Below are 25961 nucleotides of genomic sequence, written 5' to 3'. Positions count from 1 at the left end.
GAGCATTCACACACAAAACCGCATATGTGATTTCAATTCACATCAAAGTGTTGACTGTTTAAAAGCGTCTCTTTTCTCAGTAATGCGCGTCTGTCAGCAGATTTAGAGACATGAAAGCAAATCACTTGCGGACGTGTTGATCATATAGAAAATATGTGCTTGTACTTTGTGTTGGTTATTGTGGCATATCCGAGATACACCCTTAAAAATCCACTGTCTCTTTCAGACGTTCCCAAAGAACAGCGTCTGCAGGCGGTGAGGGCCGCAGTGTTGCTGTTACCCGATGAGAACCGCGAGGCCCTGCAGACTTTGCTGTGTTTCCTGAGTGACGTGACTGCCTGCGTGGACGAAAACCAGATGACCTGCACCAACCTGGCCGTGTGCCTGGCTCCTTCTCTCTTCCATCTCAACACGCTGCGGAGGGAGAGCTCTTCACCCAGGTGTGTGTGCGCACGTACGGTCGAGAGAAACATCTGTTAACACACTGCACGTAGCTCCTCTCATCTCTTTAATTGTACTTTGCTCGAGGTGCTATCATATTTGGAATGTGACTACTTCAAACCCCTAAACCTTGCAATTATACTCTGTTACGCTCGAATAACAGACCTATCAAAACAGAAGAGGCGGAGGGATGGGTGGGTGAATGAAAGGGAGAGAACTGACTTACGTAAGGCTTTGAATGCCTAAAAAACTAGCTTTAAATTAGGCGTCACATCAAGATTAGCGTTTGCAATGTCACCTGCATTTATCCCTTCTTGTGTGTTTTTCCTTTTCGCAGGGTTATGAACAGAAAAAACACCCTGGGGAAACCCGACCAAAAGGACCTGAATGAGAACCTGGCGGCCACACATGGATTAGCGCACATGATACAGGAGTGCAGAAAGCTTTTCCTGGTAAGATCAGCACTGCATGTCGTTACTTTAAGCAAAGTTATATAATTCTATAGTAAACATTCAAACAGTTAGGTTCTGGATAAAAAAACAAAACTTTTATCTGTCACGAACGTCAAAACTGCAACCGTAGTTCAAAGGTGTAGTCTTATCGCAGCACACCAGATGTCTTTCTTTGTCATATCCAGGAGAGCATGTGCTCTCCAATCAGGTAGAAGGGCGAACGCACGCACGATCGTACGTTTATCATGTGCAGACAAAGCATTCAGACAAAGGTATCGTTCTGCACATCTAAAAAAAACTAATAATCCAATGTTTCACACAGCTTCTTGGAACACTTTTCTTTAATTCGCCTGTGATCACTTAGATCTTACCAAACTATCTACATAAATTAAGTTTTTTAATATGTCAAATTTAATCCTGTTTATAATTGCGCTATGACCATCCAAGGACAAATCGTCCTTGAAAACACATGCGAACGTGCCCACACTGGAGCAAATTTTGCTCTCATTGTGCAGTTTTCTATTAAAGTGAATCTCCCTCCAATTATCAAAATTACCGCATGATTAACTCACCCTTAAGCAATACGAGATACATATGTCCATCATCTTTTAGACAAACACATTTAGAGTTATTTTAGTAAATGTCCTTGCTTTTCCAAGCTTATAACGATAGAAAACAGGGATCAGGGAACAACTTCTGACTTTGAAACCAAAAAGTGCATCCATGCTTCACAGAAGTAATCCAAGGGGTTAATAAAGGTCTTTTGCAGGTAATCAATGTGATTTTTGTAAGAAAAATATCCCTATTTTAAACTTTATAAATTGTAATAACTAGCTTCCAGTAACAACGCCATCTTGGATTCACGACATTCAACAAGGGTCACCTTGGCAACCAACGCTCACTACGCTAAAATGCCATCGTGAATCGCGTGAGTCCAAGATGACATCGTTATCAGAAGCTAATAATTATAGTATATAAAGTTTGAAATATGGATATTTTTCTCACAAAATTGCATCGATTACCCGCAGAAGACCTTTATTAACCCCATTGTAGCCGTTTGGATTACCTCTGTGAATGATGAATGCACTTTTTTGGGCTTCAAAAAGTCCAAAGTTGTTCCCTGATTCCTGTTTTCTACCATTATAAAGCTTGGAAGAGCAAGGACATTTACTAAAATAACTCCAAATGTGCTCATCTGAAAGATGATTCTCGGATTCCTTGAGGGTTTTTGATTTTGATATTTGGCTTCAGTAACATTTTAAAGGGACACTCCACTTTTTTTGAAAATATGCTAGTTTTCCAGCTCCTCTAGAGTTAAACATTTGATTTTTACCGTTTTGGAATCCATTTAGCTGATCTCCGGGTCTGGCGCTACCACTTTTAGCATAGCTTAGCACAATCCATTGAATCTGATTAGACCATTAGCATCGTGCTAAAAAATGACCAAAGAGTTTCAATATTTTTCCTATTTAAAACTTGACTCTTCTGTAGTTACATCGTGTACTAGTCAAGTTTTAAATAGGAAAAATAAAAAAAAATCTTTGGTTATATTATTTTGCGCGATGCTAATGGTCTAATAAGATTCAATGGATTGTGCTAAGCTATGCTAAAAGTGGTAGCACCAAACAACGAGAGATCAGCTGAATGGATTTCAAAACGGTAAAAATCAAATGTTTAACTCTAGGGGAGCTGGAAAATTAGCATATTTCCAACAAAAAGTGGAGTGTCCCTTTAAATGCAAACCATGTGACTTTTGGCATAGAGAAGGTTTTAACTTTGGTAACAAACAGTGTGACCTTGTCCTTGCGTACAGTTAAGACCTTGTGTTGGCTAGCGCATATAAATCCATGACCTTACACAAATAGAGCAAAAGCTACTTTGGCAAACATTACCACAAACAAATTTGTGGCAAGCATTTGTATCAAACAAAATTGTCACCTATTAGTTTTGAGCAGGTGTATATGCACACAGGAACACGCTTGCTTTTGAGTACCTTTTCCGAGGTCAGGATGGATGCTCTTAAATAAATCAAATCATAAAAAGACATTTAAAAAACCGATAAAATAAAATGTTTAACCTGACCTGAAAGGAGGTCGACGAAGCAGCATTGTGCCAATCTGGCACCCATTGCTTCATCATACACCCCTGCCCTACTTTCCCCTGAGAATTACATAAAACTCCTTTATTAGATCTGATTATGTAAAGCCATTACCATAAAAATGTACCTCAATCTAATTATTTCCGATTAGTGGGCTATTTATAGAGCGAATAAGCATCTTGCATGTGATGGGGAAGGTCTGGTTCCGCTGTACCCATTTGTGTAATCCTTTTTGCTAAACACGGATAACAAAAAAGAAAGAGACTATTCAGACACAATGAGTGAATCAAGGATGAGCGAACAAACAGGATGAGCAACTTCCAGTTCAGAATGAATCATTCCTGTCCCTTCCGTTGACATTAATTTTACTCGTACCTACACTAAGAGAGGTTTAACCACTTGTCCTATTTAGTACAGTTAATATAAATTACCCACAATGCAAATGCATTTTATTGTATAAGGTTGATGAGGCTTTTATACTGCATCCATATTACCATGATTTGTCATGGGTGATGTAATTCCGAGCTCCTTGCCGGCTGCTCCCGTAGGGGAAGTTGAACTTATTTATGTTAATTCAGTGATGTTAATTTACTTACATATGTTCATGTTATGAAGTAGGCAATGTAAGAGCAGTTTGTCTCGGAATTCATTTGTTCTGTAATACTTCCCCGCTGAAGGAGATCATGGATGCTGGGGTGCTAGATTCCCCGTCGACTTCACTAGCCTAACCAGGAAGACCTTGTTGGTTCTTTTGGACATTCATCTTAAATTTTTGGAGCAGAATGAAAATTTGTAATGGTCCAAGTTAGATTTTTCAGAAGGATGTTCTATTTTTCTTTTGTATTTATCGTTATCTTTGTCTCTCAGATCCCAGAGGAGATGTCACGCTGTAGGAACTCTTACATGGAACAAGGCCTGAGTCCCATGCGAATGGAGTCACTCGTGGAAGACTGCGACCCATGTGACTACAAGCGTCTGCTCAAAGATGCTATGGACGCCCTGCTGAAAGAAGCCAAGGACAAGTTCAAAGGTTACGACACATGCTCGACTCCTGAAAATGCTGAACTTTCGTATAAGAAGGTAAGAAATCTTATTTATTGCACATCAAGTTTGGCTGATGCCTTCAGCTTGTTGCTTAAAATCTCACTTGTCACATTGTGCTGGAACTGTCAATGATTGTTACATTTTCGTGGTAGGTCCAGGACGGATCTTCTCTGCGGCAGTGGAAGGTATGCGTTGACGTGCCCGCATCGGCGGAAGATGTTCTACAACGAATCCTCCGGGAGCAGGAACGTTGGGATGAGGACCTGCTTGAGTGCAGGATCGTAGAGACACTGGAGCAAAACGTGGAAGTCTATCAGTACGTCAGGAACTCCATGGCGCCTCATCCACCAAGGGATCACGTGGTGCTCAGGTGATTACGAACACGTGAACTTTGTTTACGTTTGTTGTAAAATTGATTCAGGAGGATGTGTAAACTTCAAAACCCTAAAAGCGTTTTTTTTGTGCTTTAGGTCTTGGGAAACGGACCTGCCTAAGGGAGGGTGTGCTTTGGTCTGCATGTCGGTGGAACACGAAAGTGCAGCAACGTTGGGTGTTCGCGCAAACGTTATGACCTCTCGCTATTACATCGAACCTTGCGGGTCCAGTAAAAGCCGGATTACGCACATCTCCAGAACAGACTGCAGGTGAGAACTGTGCATTTCAATCAGTTTTTTACATCTTTTTATAATAACAAAAAAATTTGTAAAATAATAAAAAAATAATACTACACAATTTGGTAAAATTTGTGCTTAAAATTCTTTATTTTTGATTTTTTAAAAATGTAAATAAAAATAATTATTAATAACTAAATATGACATCACAACTTATTTATTTTTTCTGATTTTATTTTAGGGGTCGCTGCCCTGAATGGTACAATAAGCTGTATGGTCACATGTGCGCCGCTGAGGTGGTGCGGATACGAGACTCTTTTACGTGCCTGGACAAATGAACACACACACCTGGAGTGTGCATCGTGTCATTTCTCCTATAAGCAAACTCTTATTTTAAAGAGAAACATCATGAAGATTCCCCTTGTTGAACTCCCTCAACAAACAGTCTGAGCCCTATAATGTAATGGCAGACTAAACCTACAAGCTACTAAGGTCAAAGGTCGTGCTATTGTGGTTGCCATAGCACTCAGGAAAGCGATCAGGCATGCGTGGCGCTATGACATCATCAAGTTCAACCTTGTTAATAATTATGTCATAGCGTGACTGCACGAAATGGGAGGTGCTATTGCTTCTGAGAAGCAAGTATGTGTGTGTGTGTATGTGTTTGACATCGTATGTTAAAGTATGTGTGATTTACGACGCAAGTGTGAAAATTGACAAATGAGACAAATTCCATGCACTGGCACCCTGCTGCAATCTAGTGTTTATATCTGTTTCTGTGTGTGTATATGTAAGTGGTATTGTGTTTTCATTCGAGAGAATGCGCAGATGAATGGATGGACGAATAGATGTTTGTCTATAGCAAGGAAAGATGGCGGTGGCTGGGACACCTTTGAAAAGAGCAAGAAGCGTGTGTGTGAAAGAGGAAAAGACTTGTGCACGTAGATACTGTTTAACAGCTTGGAGGGTTCCAAACCAAAGCGAAGACCAATACAACAATGGACCAATTCTTCAATGTAGCCCACTTTAAATCTTAACCATGTTTCCGTCTTCATCCCTTAAAAGAGCGAGTTATAAAGTTGAGCAATGAGAAAATGGCTTTTTTGTTTGGAGGTTACAGGTTTGACTACAGGAGAGGCCACCAGGCACAGCAATTTAGTCAAACTAGAGATGGTAGAGAATGTATGATGATGATGTTTGTTTGTTTGTCAGTGTTAATCAGAAATGAAGTAAACGTCTATAATAGAGCAACAAAGAGCTTGCATTCACACTCATAACTATAGCCGGGCTCACAAAGCAGATCATAACAGAAGTGCTTCATTTTACACTGAACGCATTAATAAGAAACACTCTTTGTCTGATCTTGAATCAGTTTTAGAGAGGCTGCATCCTGACCAGTGTGTTCAGAAATACGCAACACTTCTTTATGATGTGCTTAATGGGTTTGACATCCATACTAGATTTACTACTTATGTGCCTGTACATGGCAGTGTATTATAAATGTGTAAATTGCGTATGCTGCCAAACCAAGAATAACGCATGACAATGAGTTTAATTTAAGCCTCTCTGTATTTATATCACTCATATCATGTTTTTGTATGTATCTTATTTTATTGTAAATGTAACACTTTAAGTTACAGAAATGAGAAAATCGTTTATCTTTTTTATTAATGTTATTTCTGTACAGATTAATCGTGGTCAAAATGCACTATTAAATGTATTAAAACAACATGATTGTCTGGGTTTTTTGTTGTTTGATTGGAGATTGATTAAGCATCAATAATTTTATAAATTAATTAATTATTATTATTCCTTTATTTAACCAAGAGATCACTGAGATATTGCCATCTCTTCTTCCAGTGAGACCTGGACAAGACGGCAACATACAAACAGTACAAACTTATAACTTGTGAATCATTGTCTGCCTAAACTGGTATCCATTATAATCAACAGTAAACATAAATGCATTTATTAGCCACACACTATAAAAAATATATTTTATGTTACTTAAATGAAGTTAAACAATTTTAGCTTGTTTTTTTTTAAGTTAAGTCAACTAATCACAAGTCAAAACTAAAAATATCAGGTTGAATTGACTTGCAAAACCGAGTTGTTTTACTTCAGGCTGCATTTTTTTTTTTTAAAGCAGTACTACATCGATAAATAAATTCCTGTTTACTAAAATTCCAATAGATTTTGGAAATGTTTAAATAATGTATGTAACTTTTAACAATAAGTATGTTGTAGACTTTATGGCAGGGGGGGGCAAACTGTGTGCGTTTGTCTCTAGTGAAACAGCTGTGTGTTGCTGATGGTCTCAGTGTGTTTACATTATGCACATATACCACTTAAACAAAGGAGGAATTGTCATTCGATGTTTGACCTCAGCTCTCATTCATTGTACTCGCACACCAGCACTCTGTTTATCACACAATCAGTCCATAAATAATTTATGTGTTATCTACAAATCATTCTGTACATTAGTGGGAACCTCTTTAAGGCACAATGGTTTTGCTTTGACATAATAGATTTCAAGTAAAATTTTATTTATGAACCTTTCCAATACAAATAAAACATATATTTTGTTTATATTTATGCATTATCCAGATGATTTTATCCAATCAATATACATGAAAAATTGGGTCAAAAAGGACGAGCCCAGCCAGTTGGGTTATAATTTAACATATGCTGGGTTGTTTTAACCCATTTTTGGTTCAAATATAAACGGGTGATTCTCATGAAATCCAGATTTAGGTGTCCAGCATCAGAATTTTTGAAAAGCCCTTGAAGCCAATTTTTTGCATTTAAGATTAAGGTCTGAACTTACTATAACCATTATTTTTAGAGGATTTAAAAAAATATTTCCTATAGAATTATTTAAATTTTTTAGATTATCATTATCCAAATTTTCATTACCGCAACAGGATATTACATTAAATATATGCATTTACAAAGTCATGTTTCGGGAATGAGAACTAAAAAGTTGTCTAGGTACTATGACAAACAAAATTTCAACTTTTATCTGGAGAGAAAAAATAAGAACTGCTTACCTGGTAGCCATCTTGAGTGTCACAGTCAATTATGTCTCTTCCAACAATTTTTTTTTTTTTTTTTTGAAAATGTTAGTTCCTTGAGGGCTTAAACAATGATTGAAAATTGTTGCGAAGGATGAGAAAATTGGTCTTGGATACATTTATATTTCTTATTATTGTCTCTACATTTACCAATGATCACCAAATACCACATGTTTCTTTACTGTAAATGTTTATAGTATAACATGCACTGAAGCTTTTAATTTTTTAGATTTTTTTATTATAAATTTTTTCATGTCAAAGAACTCAAATCCAGACATGAACACATTGCGGTAATGAATATGTTTCCATTAAATGTGGAAAAAACAGCAAAATTGGTTTGTATGATGTCATTTGAAATCATGTGCAAAATAGTACATGAAGAGATGTTTGTAACTGTATGCTTCTTATTTTGATAGAATTTACTTTTTTTATCAAATTGTTTCATGACACTTCATAAGTCTATTTCACGAGAATCACCCAAACATGTTCTGGGTTAATTTAACCGGCTGGGCTTGTCCATTTTTGATCCAACATTTTTTTATATACAGTGCATTCAAAGTATACATGTACACATGCTTTTATCCAAATTGACTTAGAGTGCATTACGAGGAATACATTTTACAAGTATGCGTTTTCCCTGAAATCAAACTAAAACATTTCACGCTGCAAACAAAATGCCACAAACTGAGCTACATGGTACACTGTTACTAATAAAGGTTTTTAAATGGGTCAGGCTGTATAGTTCCATAAACAACGTTTAACAGCCACAGCACAAAAGGTTTATTGCAGTGGGAAGAGGTTCTTTATATTATAAACGTGTAATAAATTGTGCCTTTGAGTGAAATGTTCTTAGGGGAACCAAAAATGGTTATACGGCATTGCTGGGAAGAACCCTTTTTGGCATCTTTATTTTTTAACAGTGTATATGTTTTCCCTTGACCTTTGTGCTGCTAACGCAATGTTCTACCCGTTGACACTTACAGCTAAACAGGTACATACTGACCCACACAGGCATACACACACATACAGTTAGAAATCTTCCCTGGGAACTGAAAAACAAGCCAGAAAAGATAAGATACATGTTAGCAAGAGTCATGGTGGAGGCATGGGAGAAGGAGAGAATTCCACAGTTTTCCTTCTCACTTCTGAGAATGAACTGGAGGAGAGTTCCCACATTGATAACTGATATGCCTTCAATGTGTAAGCGGGAAAACAGGACAACAGATGAACCACGTTCGACTACATGTCAACTATATGTGGTTTGTGGTCGTAGATACGTTGTTTCTGACAAGGAAATAGCAATGACGTCAGTGTAAGAAACTAACGGCTTTCATGACATTCAATCAAACAGCCCTAAAATGGCGAATGGAACATTAATGAATTTTTAAACAAGTCATATATCATTAGGTATACCTATAACTCAGAATATAAAAGTTCTGGTTGAATGATAATAAAACACTTTCCGGAACAAATGATGAAGTATTATTTTGTTGTATTATAATTGTGTATTTTCGTGCAGGTGCAACCGCGAATAGAATTATTACTACATGTTATTTGTTAACATAACAAGTATGATAATGTAATTTATTAGTTATGTAATGCTTTGACTAAGTTCTACCAGACATTACATGGCCATAATGTTTGCCATTAAAACCATCGCAAAATTCCTTATATAGTGTGTTTTGGGCCATTTTTCCAGTGGGCGCTCTAATGGTTTCCATCTGCCACATATCACCAACAGTACCCAACACATTTCCAAGACAGACCGACAGAAACAATTTCAGTTTAAATCAAGACCAATATGATTCTCATTACAACCACTAAATCTGTTAGAACCTCTGTGATGTTTGTTTCAGACAAGTATTTATTTTAGTTGTATAACAATTTTAAGTATGCATATCAATGCTACACATGTTTATAAACATTTGGTCCTTATTCATTTAGTGTTATAAACAATTACGTGTTTTTTGCAGCAGTAAGTGATTAATCAAATTCAGACTTTGGCTTTGACGTCAGTGGGGAGCACGTATGCCTACTCATCGGGTTTCTGTCTTTTTTGTAAGCGAGCACCGCCCCCTAACGGTTTTATACTTTATTACATTCTTTTTTCAATTTGGTTGAAACCTTCTCTTAACGAAAATATGCAATAAAATTAACTTAAATATGAGATTTACGAAATGTCTTGAACACAGCATTAGCACACAATTAACAGCATACGGGTGATTCTCGCGAAATTAGACTTATGAGGTGTCATGAAACATTTTGATAAAAAAAAGCAAAGTAAGAGTATCAAAATAAGAAGCATACAGTTACATCTCTTCATGTACTGATTTGCACATGATTTCAAATGATATCATACAAACCAATTTTGCTGTTTTTTCCACATTTAAGGGGAAAAATTTTCATTACCGCAATTTGACTGGATTTGGGTTCTTTGACAATGAAATATTTATAATAATAATAAAAAAAAATTTAAAAGCTTCAGTGCATCTTATACTATAAACATTTACAGTAAAGAAACATGTGGTATTTGGTGATCATTGGTAAATGTAGAGACAATAATTAGGAATATAAATGTGTCCAAGACCAATTTTCTCATCCTCCGCAACAATTTCAATCATTGTTTAAGCCTTAAGGAACTAACATTTTCAACAACAAAAAAAAAATAATAATTGTTGGAAGGGACATAATTGACTGTGACACTCAAGATGGCTACCAGGTAAGCAGTTCTTATTTTTCCTTTCCAGATAAAAGTTGAAATTTTGTTTGTCATAGTAACTAGAAAACTTTTTAGTTCTCATTACTAAAAACATGAGTTTGTAAATGCATATATTTAATGTAATATTATGTTGCGGTAATGATGATTTTTGATAATGATAAACTAAAAAATGTAAATAATTCTATAGGAAATATATTTTTTAAATCCTCTAAAAATAATGGTTATGTAAGCTCAGATCTTATATGTGCAAAAAAAATTGTCTTCAAGGACTTTTAAAAAATTCTGATTAAATCTGGATTTCATGAGAATCACCCATAGCCTACATGTCTAGTTCACATGTGCATTGTTAAAGCTGCAAAATATTATTAAAATTAGTAGTAGTTAAATAAAATATGAAAAACAGTAATTGGACAACTATATTAAAATTAGTTACCTTACCTTAACCTGGTATTTTACCCCTGATTTACAACGGTAAGCTTTCAGGGATCCGATTGCGCGGGAAATGACAGTCATGTGACAGTATGTAAAAGCGGTTGTGGCTAGAAGGGATACAGTTACCGTTGAAATATCGTGAAATTTCGCCGGAAGGACTGGGTTTCTACCCCAAAGCCTAAACCCAAAATTGTAAAGGATTTAGCTGTATCCTATCTATCAATAACCTATGTTTTTCATCCTAATCCTACTCCAAACCCCAAACCCCACATCTCGCGAGACTTGCCCGTAGCTGTATCCCCTCTAGCTAGCGCCATGTAATGCCAGCAATTTTGTATTATGGCGATATGATAGTCAAACGTTGCTAGGCAAACCATGGCTTAACTACAGTTAAAACCAAGAAAATATGGTTTCCACTAAAAGGTTTTGCTACAAAAAGCATGGTTATCAAAACATTGGCTTAAAATAGTCTAGTACAAATGATAAAAACATCGTAAAGATGCAATAACTAATTAAATGCTTTATTCATTTAAATTTAATATCTAAGGTTTGATAAATCGACGTAAAACCTTGTAAGGACTACGGGGCGCAATTATTAACATTGTCCACAAGGTGGCAGCATTATAACAGATCAACAGTACATGTACTGTATGAAGTCACCGATAACATCAGCAAAAACTCACAAGGCCATGAATAAAGTCCACGACATCAGCAGCTTCGAGCAGTTTCGTAGAGGGTAATAATTTGCCAACTTTGAAACCACTGCATGACTTTGGGGGCAAACGCAACACAGATGACCTAAAACTACTGACAGCTCGTTTGTCTTAAGATTTGTTATAGAGTCATTTTCTTAAGCTGAACCAATTACTGAACCAGACAGATAGGAAAAAACAGCAAGGATATAATCAATTTAAATCAAATGTACAAAATGTCTACTAGGGAAGATATTAAATGCATTAAGTTGATAGGTGAACCACAAATTTAAACACATTTATCCTATTCAGTAATAAATGGCCATAGCACTTAAGTGCAGAGGAATGTAGATTAATACTAGGCTGAAATGTATACCAAGAATTTTGTTACATTTCTGTGAGTGCCAACATCCAGGAGGATCGAATTTTTACCAAGTTTAAAGCTTTATTTTTATTCACTTTATTTTAAATATACAGCTCTGCTTTTACATCCACTTGGGTGCAATAAAGTCCAAAATGCATACACAGGATTGTAAGAGAAAAACATGGAATTGATACTTTAACAGGGGCTACAAAAGCACCCAAATTCAACAATGTATATTATATACCGTTAGAACATTCATCGGCAAATACATTCATCATATTAAATAACAAGGTCACCAATATTCCTTGGTGCTGAAATGTCTCAGAAGTGTAAAATGTAAACTTGCAAGTTACATTCGAGCAATTATTCAAGTTTAAATCACGTAAATGCATCGTCCTTTATTTATAATATCTCTATTTATACTTATAAAATAATTGGCAGTTGAGAAAGGCCATCGCTCCACAAAACGTTTCAACAGACTATTTTCTTCAGACCTGGTGCAATGCAGTGAGCTGAAGAAAGTTTTTGGGGAAAAAGGCCTCAGATTCTTCACGACGGTCCTTAAAAGTCTTTATATCAGAAAGTCCTCCACCCAGTGTGTCTATAGAAACTCCCGGTTTCCCCTCTTGTGGTGACATATGAAGTCCTTTACCAGGAGGTGAAAAAAGGTCTCTTGCAGTGAAAAGTCTGGGTGAAAGCATTGCCAAGCTGAACCACACGACCCTGACCTCCTCCACGACTCCTCTCCACCACCACACGGGGCATTTGCACTAACTGGATAGGACTCTTTCCGTCCTTCAAAGCTTGGGTCAGATTCAGGATCTAACAGGCAGAAACAGACATATGGGTCTTAAACGTGTGCAAAACATTTTTTGACTGATTAAAACAGCAAGTTTTTTTCACATTTAAAGGAACAGTTCACCCAAAAATGAAAATAAGCTCATATTTTCCCCTCACACTCAAGCTGTCATATGCATTGGATAGTGTCCCATTTTTAAACCTCCAAAAAGTGCAACCATTCATCAAAAACGAATAAATCAATATTTTTAAGTCTTCCCAAGTAGGATTAGGATAAAAACATAGGTTCTGGCTAAATAGGATACAGCTACGGCCTAAATCCCGTGAAATATCGGGTACTTTGGGGTTAGGTTTTAACTGGCGAGATTTTAACCGTAGCTGTATCCCTTCTAGCCACAACCTCATTTACATACTGTTCACGAGGTTGCATAAACATGTAATCAATAGGGAATGAGATAAAGCATATTTGGCGTGCTGTCCGAGGAGAGGGCTCTGAGGTCGGAATTTTAGCCCGAACCCAGAGTACCCCCCCCCCTCTTTAACTGGGATGAATGAAACTAGATGAGAATTTAAAAAATCTGTCATGGGATAGAGGTAAGGGACAGCTATTTATAGGCACCTCTTTGCGCTGACTGGTTGGATCACATGAGCATGCTCCTCCCGAACTTAGTTAAATAAACTTAATTCACAACATCAAACTGCCATTTATATTTTCAACTTTATAAACTATGGCCGGATGTGGGTTCACGAGAGGTGACCTCTGACCCAAAGTCACAAAAACCCATCACTTCACCTTAAACGCAAAACATTTATTACATTTATGGACTAGTTTTTGATAGACCCATGTGCTTTTTGGAGCTTTAACAGTGGGGCACCATCCAATGCCATTATAAAACTGAAAAGAACCAGTATATTATTTAAAATAACTCAGATTGTGTTTGACTAAAAGTAGAAAGTCGTACACACCTAGGATGGCTTGTTGGCGAGAAAAATATAATGATGTTTTGTGAAGAACTCACTGTTACACCGCTTTTTTAACGTAACCTCCCTTAACCCATGTGACCTAAGCTGTATTTATTACCAACCTGTCAAACGGTCGTGTTCATCTAAAATAATAACAATAAAACATTTTTTTTATTTGGCTCAAGTATCATCAGAAGCAAAAAGCCCTGTTTGTGTAACAACGATTAAGTAATAGGATCCATATTAACGGATAGGATCCCACAATGTCAACAAGTTTGTGCCAAGTCTCTATGCCTAAAGGTCACATTACTAAGAGCAAATACACTGTGACAACACAGGATTAAATACACTTGCAACATTAATGGTTTCCTCCCTTGAAAGACAGACTATGCCCGATTATGCCATACGACGAGATCTCTTACTTGGCACTGTAAAATTTCTGGTCTAAATCCGGGTACGCGTTTGTGACAGGCTGAAAATAGCCTGGCTGGGTGTATTAATCTAAGCTAACTGAGAATGTTTCATAGTGATAAAGCTTCGAAATTAAGTGCGAAAGAAAAAACACAGCAAGACCAGAGTGCTATTTCTGGAGCATACCGAGAACGTAGACGGCAAAATCATCTTAAATTATAAAGACATACAGTACCTGTCCTCTCATAACAGACATCTGTTTCTCAAACATGGTTTTGTCGAATCCTTTATCTGGCTAAAAATAAGAAACAAATACATAGTTAATAATCCATTTTACATTTGAAAAGAAAATGTGTAACTGAGATTTGGGGCATCATTGATTTCACATGACCTTGCCCAGTCAATATTAAAGATAGCAAGGTTATATTTTCACAGAATGTTCTTTACATTATGGAAGATGATTTTATGTAGAAAACAGTAAATCACACACAAAAAAAAGACTTTAGCTGGGCTTTCACATATCCTTATTGAATGCACTAAAAAACAGATGTTACTGTTGACCAGAAACAAGTAAGGAGCAACCTAATATAACCACCAATATAGGTTGGTAAGTGAGGTCTTGTTCATTTAGGGTTCAATATTTTTGCGCAGTGGTGCTAAAGGAGATGAATTGCGAGACTGATCTTTTCCAAGGGTACTTAAGTGTGCATTTAGCTTTATAACAGCCCAACAGTAACTAGATTGTCAAAAACAGTAATATCCTCTCTCCATTTTAAAGCTATCAAAGCACAGCTTTTGAAACCAATTTTAAGACAAATGTCAAGTGCCTCAACTCGAGCCAACAAACATGAATCTACATATTATTTTAGTTTTGTGCAATAAATTGTTTATATCTTTTATCCAATTTCAAAAGTATGGAGCACATTTCACTTTAACACAATTGTTTAAGTTTATATCATCTTAAGGGGATAGTTCACCCAAAAATTTAAATTGTGTCATCATTTACTCACCCTAATGTTGTTTCAAACCTGTATATATATTTTTGTGTTCTGCTGAACACAAAGGAAGATAAAGCAGAAGAGGAGAACAGGAAGTGAATGGTGCCCCAGCCCAGATCACAAAAATTCTTCAAAATATCCTTTGTGTTCAGCAGAACAAAGACATTTTCATGAGGTTGAGTAAATGGTGACTGAATTTTTATTTTTTGGGGACCGTTTAAAGCAGATAGAGAAACAATAAAGCCCAGTTTAGAATTAATAAGAAAATAAGCTCTACTACCTTGAACATCTCATAAAGGTCCTCACAGAGGTCCTGTACAAAGTTCATGTCGGAGATGCGTGAGAGCACAAGGTCTCTGGTCTCTTCAGAGAATGACACTTTGGCCTGTGGCAACCAAGCCCAGAGGAACGGATCTGTACACATACACAGTCGCATCAATGACATCATTACAAAGGTGAAAGACTGACCATATGGACAATTATTTATTGCATTAATGGTAAAATTTACACCCTAGACTCTACCAATTAAAAGTCTGGATGCAATTTGTTTCTCATGACTTTTAAAACATTTTGACCGGTAGATTTTAAGGGTCAGACTGATGGTGAAGGAAAAGCAGCAACCAAGTATCCAGCATAACTTCGAACTAAAATGCTTCCAAAATGCACCTCCCCGCCAAGGTGGTCGAGAGAATGTCTATAGATGTGATACAGGCAAAGCTTGTCTACTTAGATAAGTTAACAGAGCTATAATATGTGACCATGGACCACAATATCATCCATAAGTAGCACAAATATATGTTTGTAGCAAGTGCCAACGATACATTGTATGGGTCAAGTATCATTTTTATGCCAAAAATCATTAGCATATTAAGTAAAGATCATGTTCCATGAATTCCCTACCATTTTAGATTACATAAAAATCTTAATTAAAAGAAAATGATCCTTATTACTGGTTTTGTGGTCCAGGATCACATATAAAAAAGCTCTGATTTGCACAAGAATGTGGCAGCTGCATAACTCCCATAATTCTGTTTTTGTAAATTCATAGTTTTGATGAATATCTCTTATTGTAGAAAATAATAAAGAATAAGTAGCTTTTTTATATTTACACATTTGACAGATCTTTATAGCCAAAGCAATGTGTGGTGCATTCAATTTATACATTTTTTCATAAGCAGGGATGCATGCATTTTTTTTTTGCCAATACAACTATTGGGTGATTTTAATACAGATATATATATTTTTTTAATTCTGACACATTCGGCAAACTATATGGCACAGATTTCATTTTGTTTCGGCCGATACATCAATACACACTTTGTGTACAAACTTTACCAACTGAGCTACAGGAACAAGTGGTACTGTATATAGGGGTGCGTGGGGCAAAAACTAACGCAGGGTTAGTTGTAACATGGAATGTTTACATTGTTGCACAAGGTTGAGCATTTTGTTTTTCGGGTATTTTTTTACGCTGCCAAGAGACGATCTCCTGCAAATTATTGGAAATGTATAATGTTTTTTTTCTAGAGAGTTATTGATGAACGAGTGTTTTGGTGGCATGTCATTACATTTTTCATCATATGTATTTTTTTTTTTTTTAAGTTGGGTGTGTACAATACCAAATCCAATGGTATGTCATATTAATCAGTGTCTTGTTGACTAAAACATAGCATCGTTTTGAAATATGTCTGCAGCTCTTAACAACTTTTTGGTGGGCTTGAAAATATTTTGACCCAGCGGGGTTAATTGTAATGCTTTGTTACAACTAACTCCTCAGCACTTACGATATGAAAACCGCTAACGTTAGCGTAATTCTTGCCGTTGTTTAAAATAGGCTACCCATGAATGAATGCTGGCTGCCAACAAAATAAATGTGCCTGTCTTATCAAAAATCATGTGTGAAATTTATTTTTGTTCATATCTTTAATATTGATTGAATAAAGTCACATCAAAGATTGAAATCATAATGAAATGAATGGCTAAAATCAGACTTTGATGCACATTATCTCAGAATTTGATTTTGAAACTGTAGTATGGTTATTACAGACTGGGTCACATATATAAAAAAATTGTCATAATTGTGCTGCTTTTTCTCACATATTTCGTCATTTGTATCCATTTGTAATTGAACTATTAGACTAGGGCTGGATGAATGAATACAGTGTTGATACCTGTCTATTATAGACAGATATATAAACAATATCCACTTCAAGTATATAGACAAAATAGTATTGACATATTTTCCTGCAAACTTAATTTTTAGCAAGTGTTACAACTAACCCCCTGTCTGTTACAATTAACCCCACCTATGGGGTAAGTTGTAACATTTGCACTTCTGTCATTTTTGGTGTAATTGTCCAAGAATGGAAAGTACTAGAAACAAACTTTAAATGTTCATTTGTAGCAGAGATGTGTGTGTTGCTTGTGTAAAAATATAATGAATCAAACTCAAATACTTTTAGCATTAAGGTTGTGCCCCGCTCTCCCCTACTGCAAAATAATAATAAGTATTCTTCTTACATGCTCTCCACTCGTCAGGGTGTTTAAAAGGGAAGGCCAAACCATTATCTATAGCTGCTATTTTAATGGCTGAATCTTTTGAGTCCGTCCAGTCAGATTCCTAAAAACAGACAAATAAAACGAAACTGAAACTCAGCATTTCTTTGTGACTGGAAAACAACATCATTACGTCAACAGCAAAGATCCAGAGGAGGTTTGATGGAGTAATTATGTCACTAGAACCAGCACAGTCACAATCCTAAAGTCTTGTCTAAGACATGGTGTGATATTTAAAGTAATGCAGTGCGTATGTGGAAGAAACCGGTTTACATAACAGCAGACACACGTGCAGCATTTCACTCTTAACTTCCCAGCAAACTATAAATATCCTGCAGCTCACCTTCTCTGCCAATTCTCCATCCCCCGGCTTCTCGTACTTGATCAACCAGTTATCATTTCCTCTGTCTGAAGAAGCCAAAAGATGAGAGATCAGATTTCTTTTTCACAGACACAGAAAACAATGTGCAGTTCTCATAATGTGACACATTTGTGCATGCGACACAGAGAAATGCGGGATGTGAAACAAAAGACAGTGAATCAATAGAGACAATAAAGAAAGAAAAGCCTGGTTTTGAATCAAAATGAATATAAAGGCAAAAAAAAAATAACCATTGAAACAGTAGTTTGGAAAAAAATCCTATTGTATATCAAAAAATTGCTGTAGTAAAAAAAAAGTGTGATTATTATGTGCGAAAACAAAATTGCTGGGATGGTTGCCATGAAGCTGTTATGATACTAAAGTGGTTTGCATGCATTCCTGGGGTATCGAATTGGCTGCCTACTGGCCCAAGTACAAAAAGCCCATCTTTAAGTCTTTATAATATTCTGTTCCATTAGTATATGGCTCGAGTCCTTCTTTTACTGTAAACCTATGGGATTTTTCTTGATCTGTTTAACAGAAAAAAATCTAATCCAATCTACACAGAAAAGTAACAGCAGGCTATCTTCAACAAGCCACATGATTTGAGGTAAAGCTTTTTTTATACTCGACGCGTCCGCGGCAAAAATGACGTCCTGCGGGGTCATGTGCGGGACCCACTGATCTATATAAATGACTGGATTGCGCATGACGTCACACTTGTGAAGCCACCGCGCCGCCATGTTGGTATACCCAAACGTTCTATTAAATCAATGGACGTTATCAGATTTTAATGATAAAACATCACTTTACTCGTCTTCGTTTTTATATCTGAAGTTACCATGTACATTATTACAACACAAACGTCCTAAGCATGTAAATAGTTATTTACTGAAAGTTGTACATTTTGCGTTTTAATCAGTTATTATACATTCATCTTTATTACAGTATCAGATAAGCAGACAGACCACAGCATATTTAGTATTAATGACAATAAACGTGCTCATTCTGAAATCTAAATAAATAATCATGCTTTGTACCGTATGTGCATGCAATAATTTGTTAGTTTTGTAATTATGTTATCTAAACTTACAAGTTATCTAAACTTATTTAGAGAAATAACGCTGACCGTCACCGTGTAGCTGAATGTCAAACAAAACTTTATTTATACCCGTGTCATTAACAGAATGCAGCAGACACACTCACCTTAACGTTTTTTTATAAATCCATTATCCTGCCCGATTAAAACATAAACATTGCAAATAACACCAGAATTAACAAATAATTTACGTACACATATCCTAAAAAAATAATCTTGTGTAACCGATACGCTGTAAAGGGGGTAAATTTTGATCATGATTTTGAATGGAAGTCAATGACGCCCTCTGCCGGTTGGGTATACCAAGATGGCGGCTCGAACTCTGCGCTGGCTTCACCTCACGCATTTACGTCAAGCGTTCTATGTGCAATCCAGTCATTTATATAGATCAGTGGCGGGACCCCATTTTGCGTGGAGGTGTGCACGGCAATTTTTGCAACTGCGTGCGAGGCTCCGCATACAAAAATGACCAACCTTGAGGCAATTCTGGTCGAACAGGGAAGCCTGTGATGTATCTGATCAATCCATGCACAACAATGTATATACTATTTATCGGATGCTCTTAAGTAAAGTATGGAAACCTTACCATTTTAAACACAAATTGGTATGATTAAGAATTATTGGCTTATATTTTGTAATAAATTTACCACTGGATGAGTGAGAAATTAAATACAAACCTTGAGATTTCTTTACTGTTTGTTTAAAACTTTGATGAAATTATAATGTTTAATAAATACATATTTAAGAAATTGACGTTTTATTCATGTTCTCATATTTATATATCAAGCTCTGATGTTACAAGCACCAGGGTTGTTCCAGTGAACGACAACTTCTATCCTATTTTATGTGTTTGTTTTTGACTCGATTGCTCGCGTCGCCCCCTGTCATTTCAAAGAATAGTGCAAAAGCGAGCGCGTTAACTATAAATGCCTCGTCCGTTTGTTAAGATGCACGCCCGATCACCGGAGGCTTGCGTTGCAGACCAAAAAGCGCGAGTATAAACAAAGCTTAACATTCCTTAAAGATGTGGGTTTTTTTAGCGCCAACTAGCTGTTAGATTGCAAATTGCAGCCAACCTCAATTTCGAAATGCAATGAGAAGCTACGTTAGCTGCCTCACGACAAACATGTCGTCGTCTGAGACAACATATGGACCAAATGCGTTCTGTACAACAGTTTGTCCATTTAGGGCTACTTTAGAAACATGGCAGTGACTTCCATGTAAGGAGACCAGCGGCGTATATAGATCAAACAGTTCATTCTAAGGTAATAAAAACAATGCAGTTCATCATGCAAGTTTTTTATACCCCACTGATAATATAGTTATTTATATAATATTGCATTTCTGTCAAGAGATGCTTCTAAAAGTCCCGATGTGTAAAAAATGTCAACAGTAATTTCGACAACCACCACTAACTACGAGATAAAGAAAACAATGTTTTCCACTATGCGAAATTTTGCCATTGCAACACTATCATTTCGTACCAGTGTTTCTGATGACATAATCCAACACCACCAGCCTCTCAAACTGAGACTGAAGCTGTTTCCTCATGTTTTCCGGCAGAGGCTCCGCCTCAAACTTCCTCAGCCAATAGTCTGCTTCGTGGTAGCCCTCTACAAACAACTGAAATGAGCCCACCTGCACGAGAAAGTAACAGTCGGTTAGACCTCTTAAAGTCAACAGATGGATGCTCAAATCTTGACTTTTAAAATGAATTTTTTTATATTAGTGCCAATTTGTCACCTTTGGAGGAAGACCAACTCTGTGAAAGCGTCGACCGACTTGGGGGACCTTCTCCAGTGCGTATTTCTTACCACGGGATTTGGCACGGTCAATGGCACTATAGTGAAATGTCTCGCTGGCCAAAGATACAACCTGAAAAGGGATGAGAAATTGCATTCATAAAATTCGCCTGCAGATGTTTACCTTAAAAAGTTACTATAAACCCATCCTTACCTTCGTTTTGGGTACAATTCCCAAACCTAGTTTTTGGTCCACAAGCGAGGCAGCTGCCTCAGAGAGGTAGCCCTGGTTGGGGATGAGGCAACCGCGGCCGAAACAGCACGGGCAGCAGACTTTATGGAAGTATTTGGTCCATTTAGGGTTTAAGTGACCATAAGGCTCCTCTGATTTTGGTTTAAATACACCGATGATTTTCTGAAGGACAGGAAACGGGTATCAAGATGAAGAAAACTACTGATGATCAATCTATACACAGCTCTTAAAAACACTACACACCCCTTTAGGATCCTTGACAAAGTAACTTCCGCTGGATCCTTGCGAGATACGTTCGGGAAAGACGCCATTTTCTATGGCCTGCTCCGCCCTTTGAATAATCTCTCCAAACTCGGGGTCCTCTGGGAAATGATTGAATTCTCCACTGCTATAACCTATACATACACAAATAAGCACATATAAAAAAGGCAAGGTGGAGGAAGTTTATTATACTGGTGTATACGCTCATTTAAATTTAAAAATTTGTCAGAAGTCCCTTGATCTCAAAAGGTCGTACAGCAGTAGAGAAAATGTGCTGGGGATTGATTTTCTTTTAATAATTTCCATCGCCGGATGAAATTTCTGCTCAAGGCAAATTTCCTAGATAAAATTAAACATACTCTTAGAAATTAAAGCTTCAAAGCTTAAATCACTAGTGTCCATACGATTCATTCAAACACGATTTGCTATGTGAAAACCAGCCTTTAAAATCGGTGCTTGGCTTTTTAAAAAGATACAAATTGAAAGAGCGCTGGGCATTTGTGATCATCGAGTGCAAAAAAAAAGAAAACCGCCTAAGATGAAAGGTTCAATATCAAAGCACATCAATTAAAGACAAGCAAATGCAAGGTTTTCAATTTCTTTACATAGCGCTGACAGGTTTCACACAGCTTCTGATAACCATTTTGCTTATTTTGACAAATTGTGCAAACATGCAGTGAGGATAGTTTCTGTACAGGCTAAAAACAAAAATCGCCTTAATTTAGACACATCACTAAGATGATCCATACTTGTTTCTTTAAGCCATCTGTTATTAGTTCATTTTTACCCATAAGGTCCACTTCTAGAACTATATACTTTATTAAAGGGTCATGACCTAAGGAATCGTATATTTAAAGTTTTTGGATGTGTTAGTTTTAAATGGAACAGATTTTTACCCCTTTAATTCCATTAATGACATACATGGCCAATTTGATGACATAATAGCTAATATCTAAATTAAATTAATTTACATATGTATTATCGTTTTGCACTGAGGTTAAACAGACACTCAAGATAATAAGATAATAAAATCAGAAGATCAAGTCACAAGTAAACATAGTCTGCATGTCTCTTATTAAAACCAAGCACTATACACAACCTCCACACAAACAAACTTGCACCATCTTTAACTCTGGTTTGGTCACATTACACCTGGAAAGTTGGATTAGATAAAAATGTACATGTATATTTTAAAATAAAAAGTTATATACACTGAATGAATGCACATGAAGCAGTACATCAAACATAAAGTGGCCCACATAAGGTACAACACGTGCACACTCAGCTGATGGTCTCTGGGTAGCTCTTTAAAGGTGAATGTGAAAGTCCATTAGACACAGCAAGACGCCTCTCTGATGGCCATTAAACATTTAGCAGAGGGCAAGTACACTTTCCCCTGTCTCCAATACACAGCAGGCATCAACCAGAATAAATTTTTTTTGCTGGTCCTTTTGGGTCTGTGTGATTTGTCCTTTTCTTCAAGTCCTTGTAATATTTTCAATGGGACTAAAAAAAGGCTTTATATTTTTCCATTTGACAGAAATTCATTGCGTTAGCAATTTGCAAATAGCAGATGGAAGTTGTGTCACTGAAACGTATTTCCACGAAATATGGAAATGCATGCAAACTTTTTGGGGGGAGAATTGAAATCATGGCCTGATAATGATAAGGCAAAGTGACCATTCTTTCAACTGGACCAAACCTGTTAAAATGTGCACCAGGGCCCTTTTTTTTTAGAAATCCCACACTTTTTCTTAGATATAGGCATCATTTCACTCTATAATCCATCTTTATTATAAGAATTTTTGTAGCTGGTCCTGGAAGATATCTGTCTGACAGAGAATGAGATATAAAGAACTCTTGCTTTAATGTGTTAACAATGGGATACTCAGTCTGAATATCTGCATAGGGCCTCATAGAAATGAATCACAATAAGTGTTAATGTCTTCACACCACACTGCAGAGTTCAAAGTGACTAATCTCCATGCCAACTCTCATTCTGATCTTGCAGCTATTTTAAGCTTGCTGGAGACATTTGATAAAACGTTTGGAAAATTGAAACCACCATTGTTTTCATGTTTTAAAAAGGAAATATTCATCTGATTCACTTCTAAGTTACATTAAAACACAGTGTCTTCTTTCTTCAATGTCTTTTGTGAAGTTCTGCTAATGTGCGTATATTGCATTATGCATTTATAATAATATCATGCAGCTAGTGTACTCGTAGTTACCTGGGAATATACCTGGGGCAGACTGGTAAATCTGTGGATTTGATGGAAACACCCCGGTTAAAACAAGCAAAGGCCTCACTGTGTAGTAGCTACTTCAATAAGACTGTTCAACAATGCACAATAACATTTAGTAAAAATACTAAACACTGTATAATGCCAACAATGTCATTTTTGCAACTGGTCACTTTGTTTAATTTCTGTGTACACAGCAGTGATGTCTATTATTGTATTCTGTCTATAGTCTGTGGAGAAGTTTTAACCAATAAAGAACTTTGACTTGTGTGGAGCTTTAGTGTTGCACGTCTACTGCATTTCATTAGCCCTGTACTTGTAAAAAGGTAAATAAAGTTTAATCTACATTTATAATTATTTTTACGCCAATAAACCAGGATTCATTGAACATGCAAGAAGAAACGGCGAATAATCCATATCAAAGGTTCAGTAGCCTAGATATATCAGCAGCTGTGCGAGTGTCACCTGTACACGTGTGCCTTGGGTTCAAAGAGCATGTAAACTGAACTGTGTAAGCTGTACCGTGTTTTTTCTGTCTGATAAGAGTTAAATCAGATGGGACAACCAAACTGAATGCAATTACAAAGATTTTTTGAGTATTTAGTAGGGGAGGAGACAGAAAGAAACAAAAAAAGTGTTTCCAATTTAGTTCTTTAGTGAAAGTTCCCCAAGGCATCTGCTCGTGTTTCTGTAACTCCACGGACCACAGTATCAGAACACGCACGGTTGCCATGGAAACTAACGCTGCCGGGTCTCTAGTGAGTTCTTCTTCAACCAGATACGGAGATTTCGGACGCACCAAATGCGTATGTCAACAGAAGGGCGTGGCTACTTTTAAATAAAAGGCGTGATTTTCATGATTTATCTGCTTTTTGGACTGGTTTGTTTGGATAATGTGAAAACATGAAATATATTGTTCTAAAAGTTTTAATGTATTCATACATATAGTATATATTATAACTGAATTATTAATTAAATCAAACATGCGAGGTCACAAAAATTACAGCTGTATCAAACCACCGTAACGTATTGTGCTATGTAAACAAACACAAAGGGTTGTGTTAAAGTATGTAAATAAAACAGAAAAAGCCTAAGGTTAAGACTCCTCTGTTTAATGTGGGATTATAAAATGTCATATCCGGCTCACCTGGAGACGCGAGGTTATCAGAAGATGAGCTGCGTCTGTTCCTCCGCGTCCTCTTCTCTCTGCCTGCCCGGGGTGAGAGATTTCCTGCCGGTCCCGGTAACAGAAGCGCCTCTTCTCCCGAACCGTCCGCCTCCAGCTCTGTCAGCACGCTTTCCGCCGAGTCCGAGATGCGGACAGCTGCACCGGGGTTAAGCGACAGTCCTAGTGACGGCAAGGGCCGGGTCTTTTCAAATAACACCGCGGGCACATCCGACGGGAGAAAGTTCGTCTCCGGTGTTAAATCTCCACCGCCTTTCCCCGGCTCGCCTTCGGTGGGATCGTACTCTGCCATCATCGTAAAACACGGATCAATTCTGTCACACTCAGACACTTCTATTACAAATCATATAAATCCCGCGTCATAGCTGTGTGTCCGTCGTAAGGAGTTTGTTATATTCCTGAAAACGCGCGGATGCTCTCGATTGCTTCACATCCACATCATCCGTCACCATTACCGACTTCCTCTATGCTCACGCATGCGCACTCTTAGTTTACCTACGCTGTCCGAGGTTTCTTAAAGGTACAGTAATCATGACCCCGCCCACAAACCCTGAATATTACAAGATTTTCAAGATGCAATTCACCTACTTGTACTTATACTATGCTATTATAAGTATACTATTTTATAAGTATCTAATATATTATTATATAAAATATACAAGTATTAATTTCCGTTTTTCTTCATTCATCATTTGTTATGTAATGTTTACTATACTATGTTATATTTATTAATTCAGTGTAAACTTACAATTCTTCCTTTTTGCAATGATTTGTGGGTAATATCAGCCGTTAAGTGTGTGCATTGATCTTAACATCAAATTTAGTGATGCTTATTTCAGCATAGGCTACTATGATTTGTGATGTTCTACTTCTCAGCCAGTATAAACAAAAAAAAATATTAAGCCATTGTTTTTATCCCAAGTGGTGCTATAGATTAACCCACACAAGGTTATGTTCATGTTTTTATAAACCATCACATGGCCAATTACTTCAGTTATCATGTGTTTCAGCCCAACTGAACCCCTGACAAATCACCCAAAGGCACAATCATCCACCGTCCATATCCACATTTATTAGAATGATGCTCATTAATATCAACTCAATTGTACCCCAGACACCTAAATATCTCGGTTTCATTCCCACTAAAACTGTAGAGTAGCCCG

General features: G+C 36.9%; 2 protein-coding genes across 5 annotated transcripts in view; one reads left to right on the top strand and one right to left on the bottom strand.

Moving 5' to 3' along the window:
* The window catches only part of dlc1 (DLC1 Rho GTPase activating protein), a 132065-nt gene extending 125690 nt beyond the window's left edge, over positions 1–6375 (top strand). For all 4 annotated transcript variants that reach the window (XM_065254489.2, XM_065254490.2, XM_065254491.2 and 1 more), the window contains 6 exons: positions 227–440; positions 779–893; positions 3859–4071; positions 4188–4405; positions 4506–4679; positions 4888–6375. In XM_065254489.2, coding sequence (XP_065110561.1) covers positions 227–440; positions 779–893; positions 3859–4071; positions 4188–4405; positions 4506–4679; positions 4888–4984 — 1031 coding nt within the window. In that variant the 3' untranslated portion in view covers positions 4985–6375. The remainder of the gene's footprint in view (positions 1–226; positions 441–778; positions 894–3858; positions 4072–4187; positions 4406–4505; positions 4680–4887) is intronic.
* A 5611-nt stretch (positions 6376–11986) lies between these two features.
* Positions 11987–25274, bottom strand: pi4k2b (phosphatidylinositol 4-kinase type 2 beta). The gene is made up of 10 exons (XM_065254487.2): positions 24760–25274; positions 21352–21503; positions 21070–21270; positions 20857–20988; positions 20598–20751; positions 17997–18061; positions 17618–17717; positions 15378–15511; positions 14335–14394; positions 11987–12749 (listed from the first exon to the last, which is right to left on the bottom strand). The coding sequence occupies exons 1-10, from the start codon at positions 25091–25093 to the stop codon at positions 12576–12578; spliced, it is 1506 nt and encodes a 501-aa protein (XP_065110559.1). The 5' UTR covers positions 25094–25274; the 3' UTR covers positions 11987–12575.
* Between the last annotated feature and the right edge of the window lie 687 nt (positions 25275–25961).

Source organism: Paramisgurnus dabryanus, chromosome 4 (genome assembly GCF_030506205.2).
Source record: "Paramisgurnus dabryanus chromosome 4, PD_genome_1.1, whole genome shotgun sequence".
NCBI classification, from domain to species: Eukaryota; Metazoa; Chordata; class Actinopteri; order Cypriniformes; family Cobitidae; genus Paramisgurnus; species Paramisgurnus dabryanus.
This window is presented reverse-complemented; position numbering and strand designations above follow the sequence as displayed.

Excerpts from the sequence above, each read along its gene's own strand:
- pi4k2b (XM_065254487.2), bottom strand. The coding sequence starts at position 25,093 with ATGATGGCAGAGTACGATCCCACCGAAGGCGAGCCGGGGAAAGGCGGT. Across the intron at positions 20,752-20,856 it reads GAGTTGGTCTTCCTCCAAAG|GTGGGCTCATTTCAGTTGTT; the intron begins GTGACAAATTGG and ends TTTCTCGTGCAG. Across the intron at positions 14,395-15,377 it reads ACCTTTATGAGATGTTCAAG|CCAGATAAAGGATTCGACAA; the intron begins GTAGTAGAGCTT and ends TCTTATTTTTAG.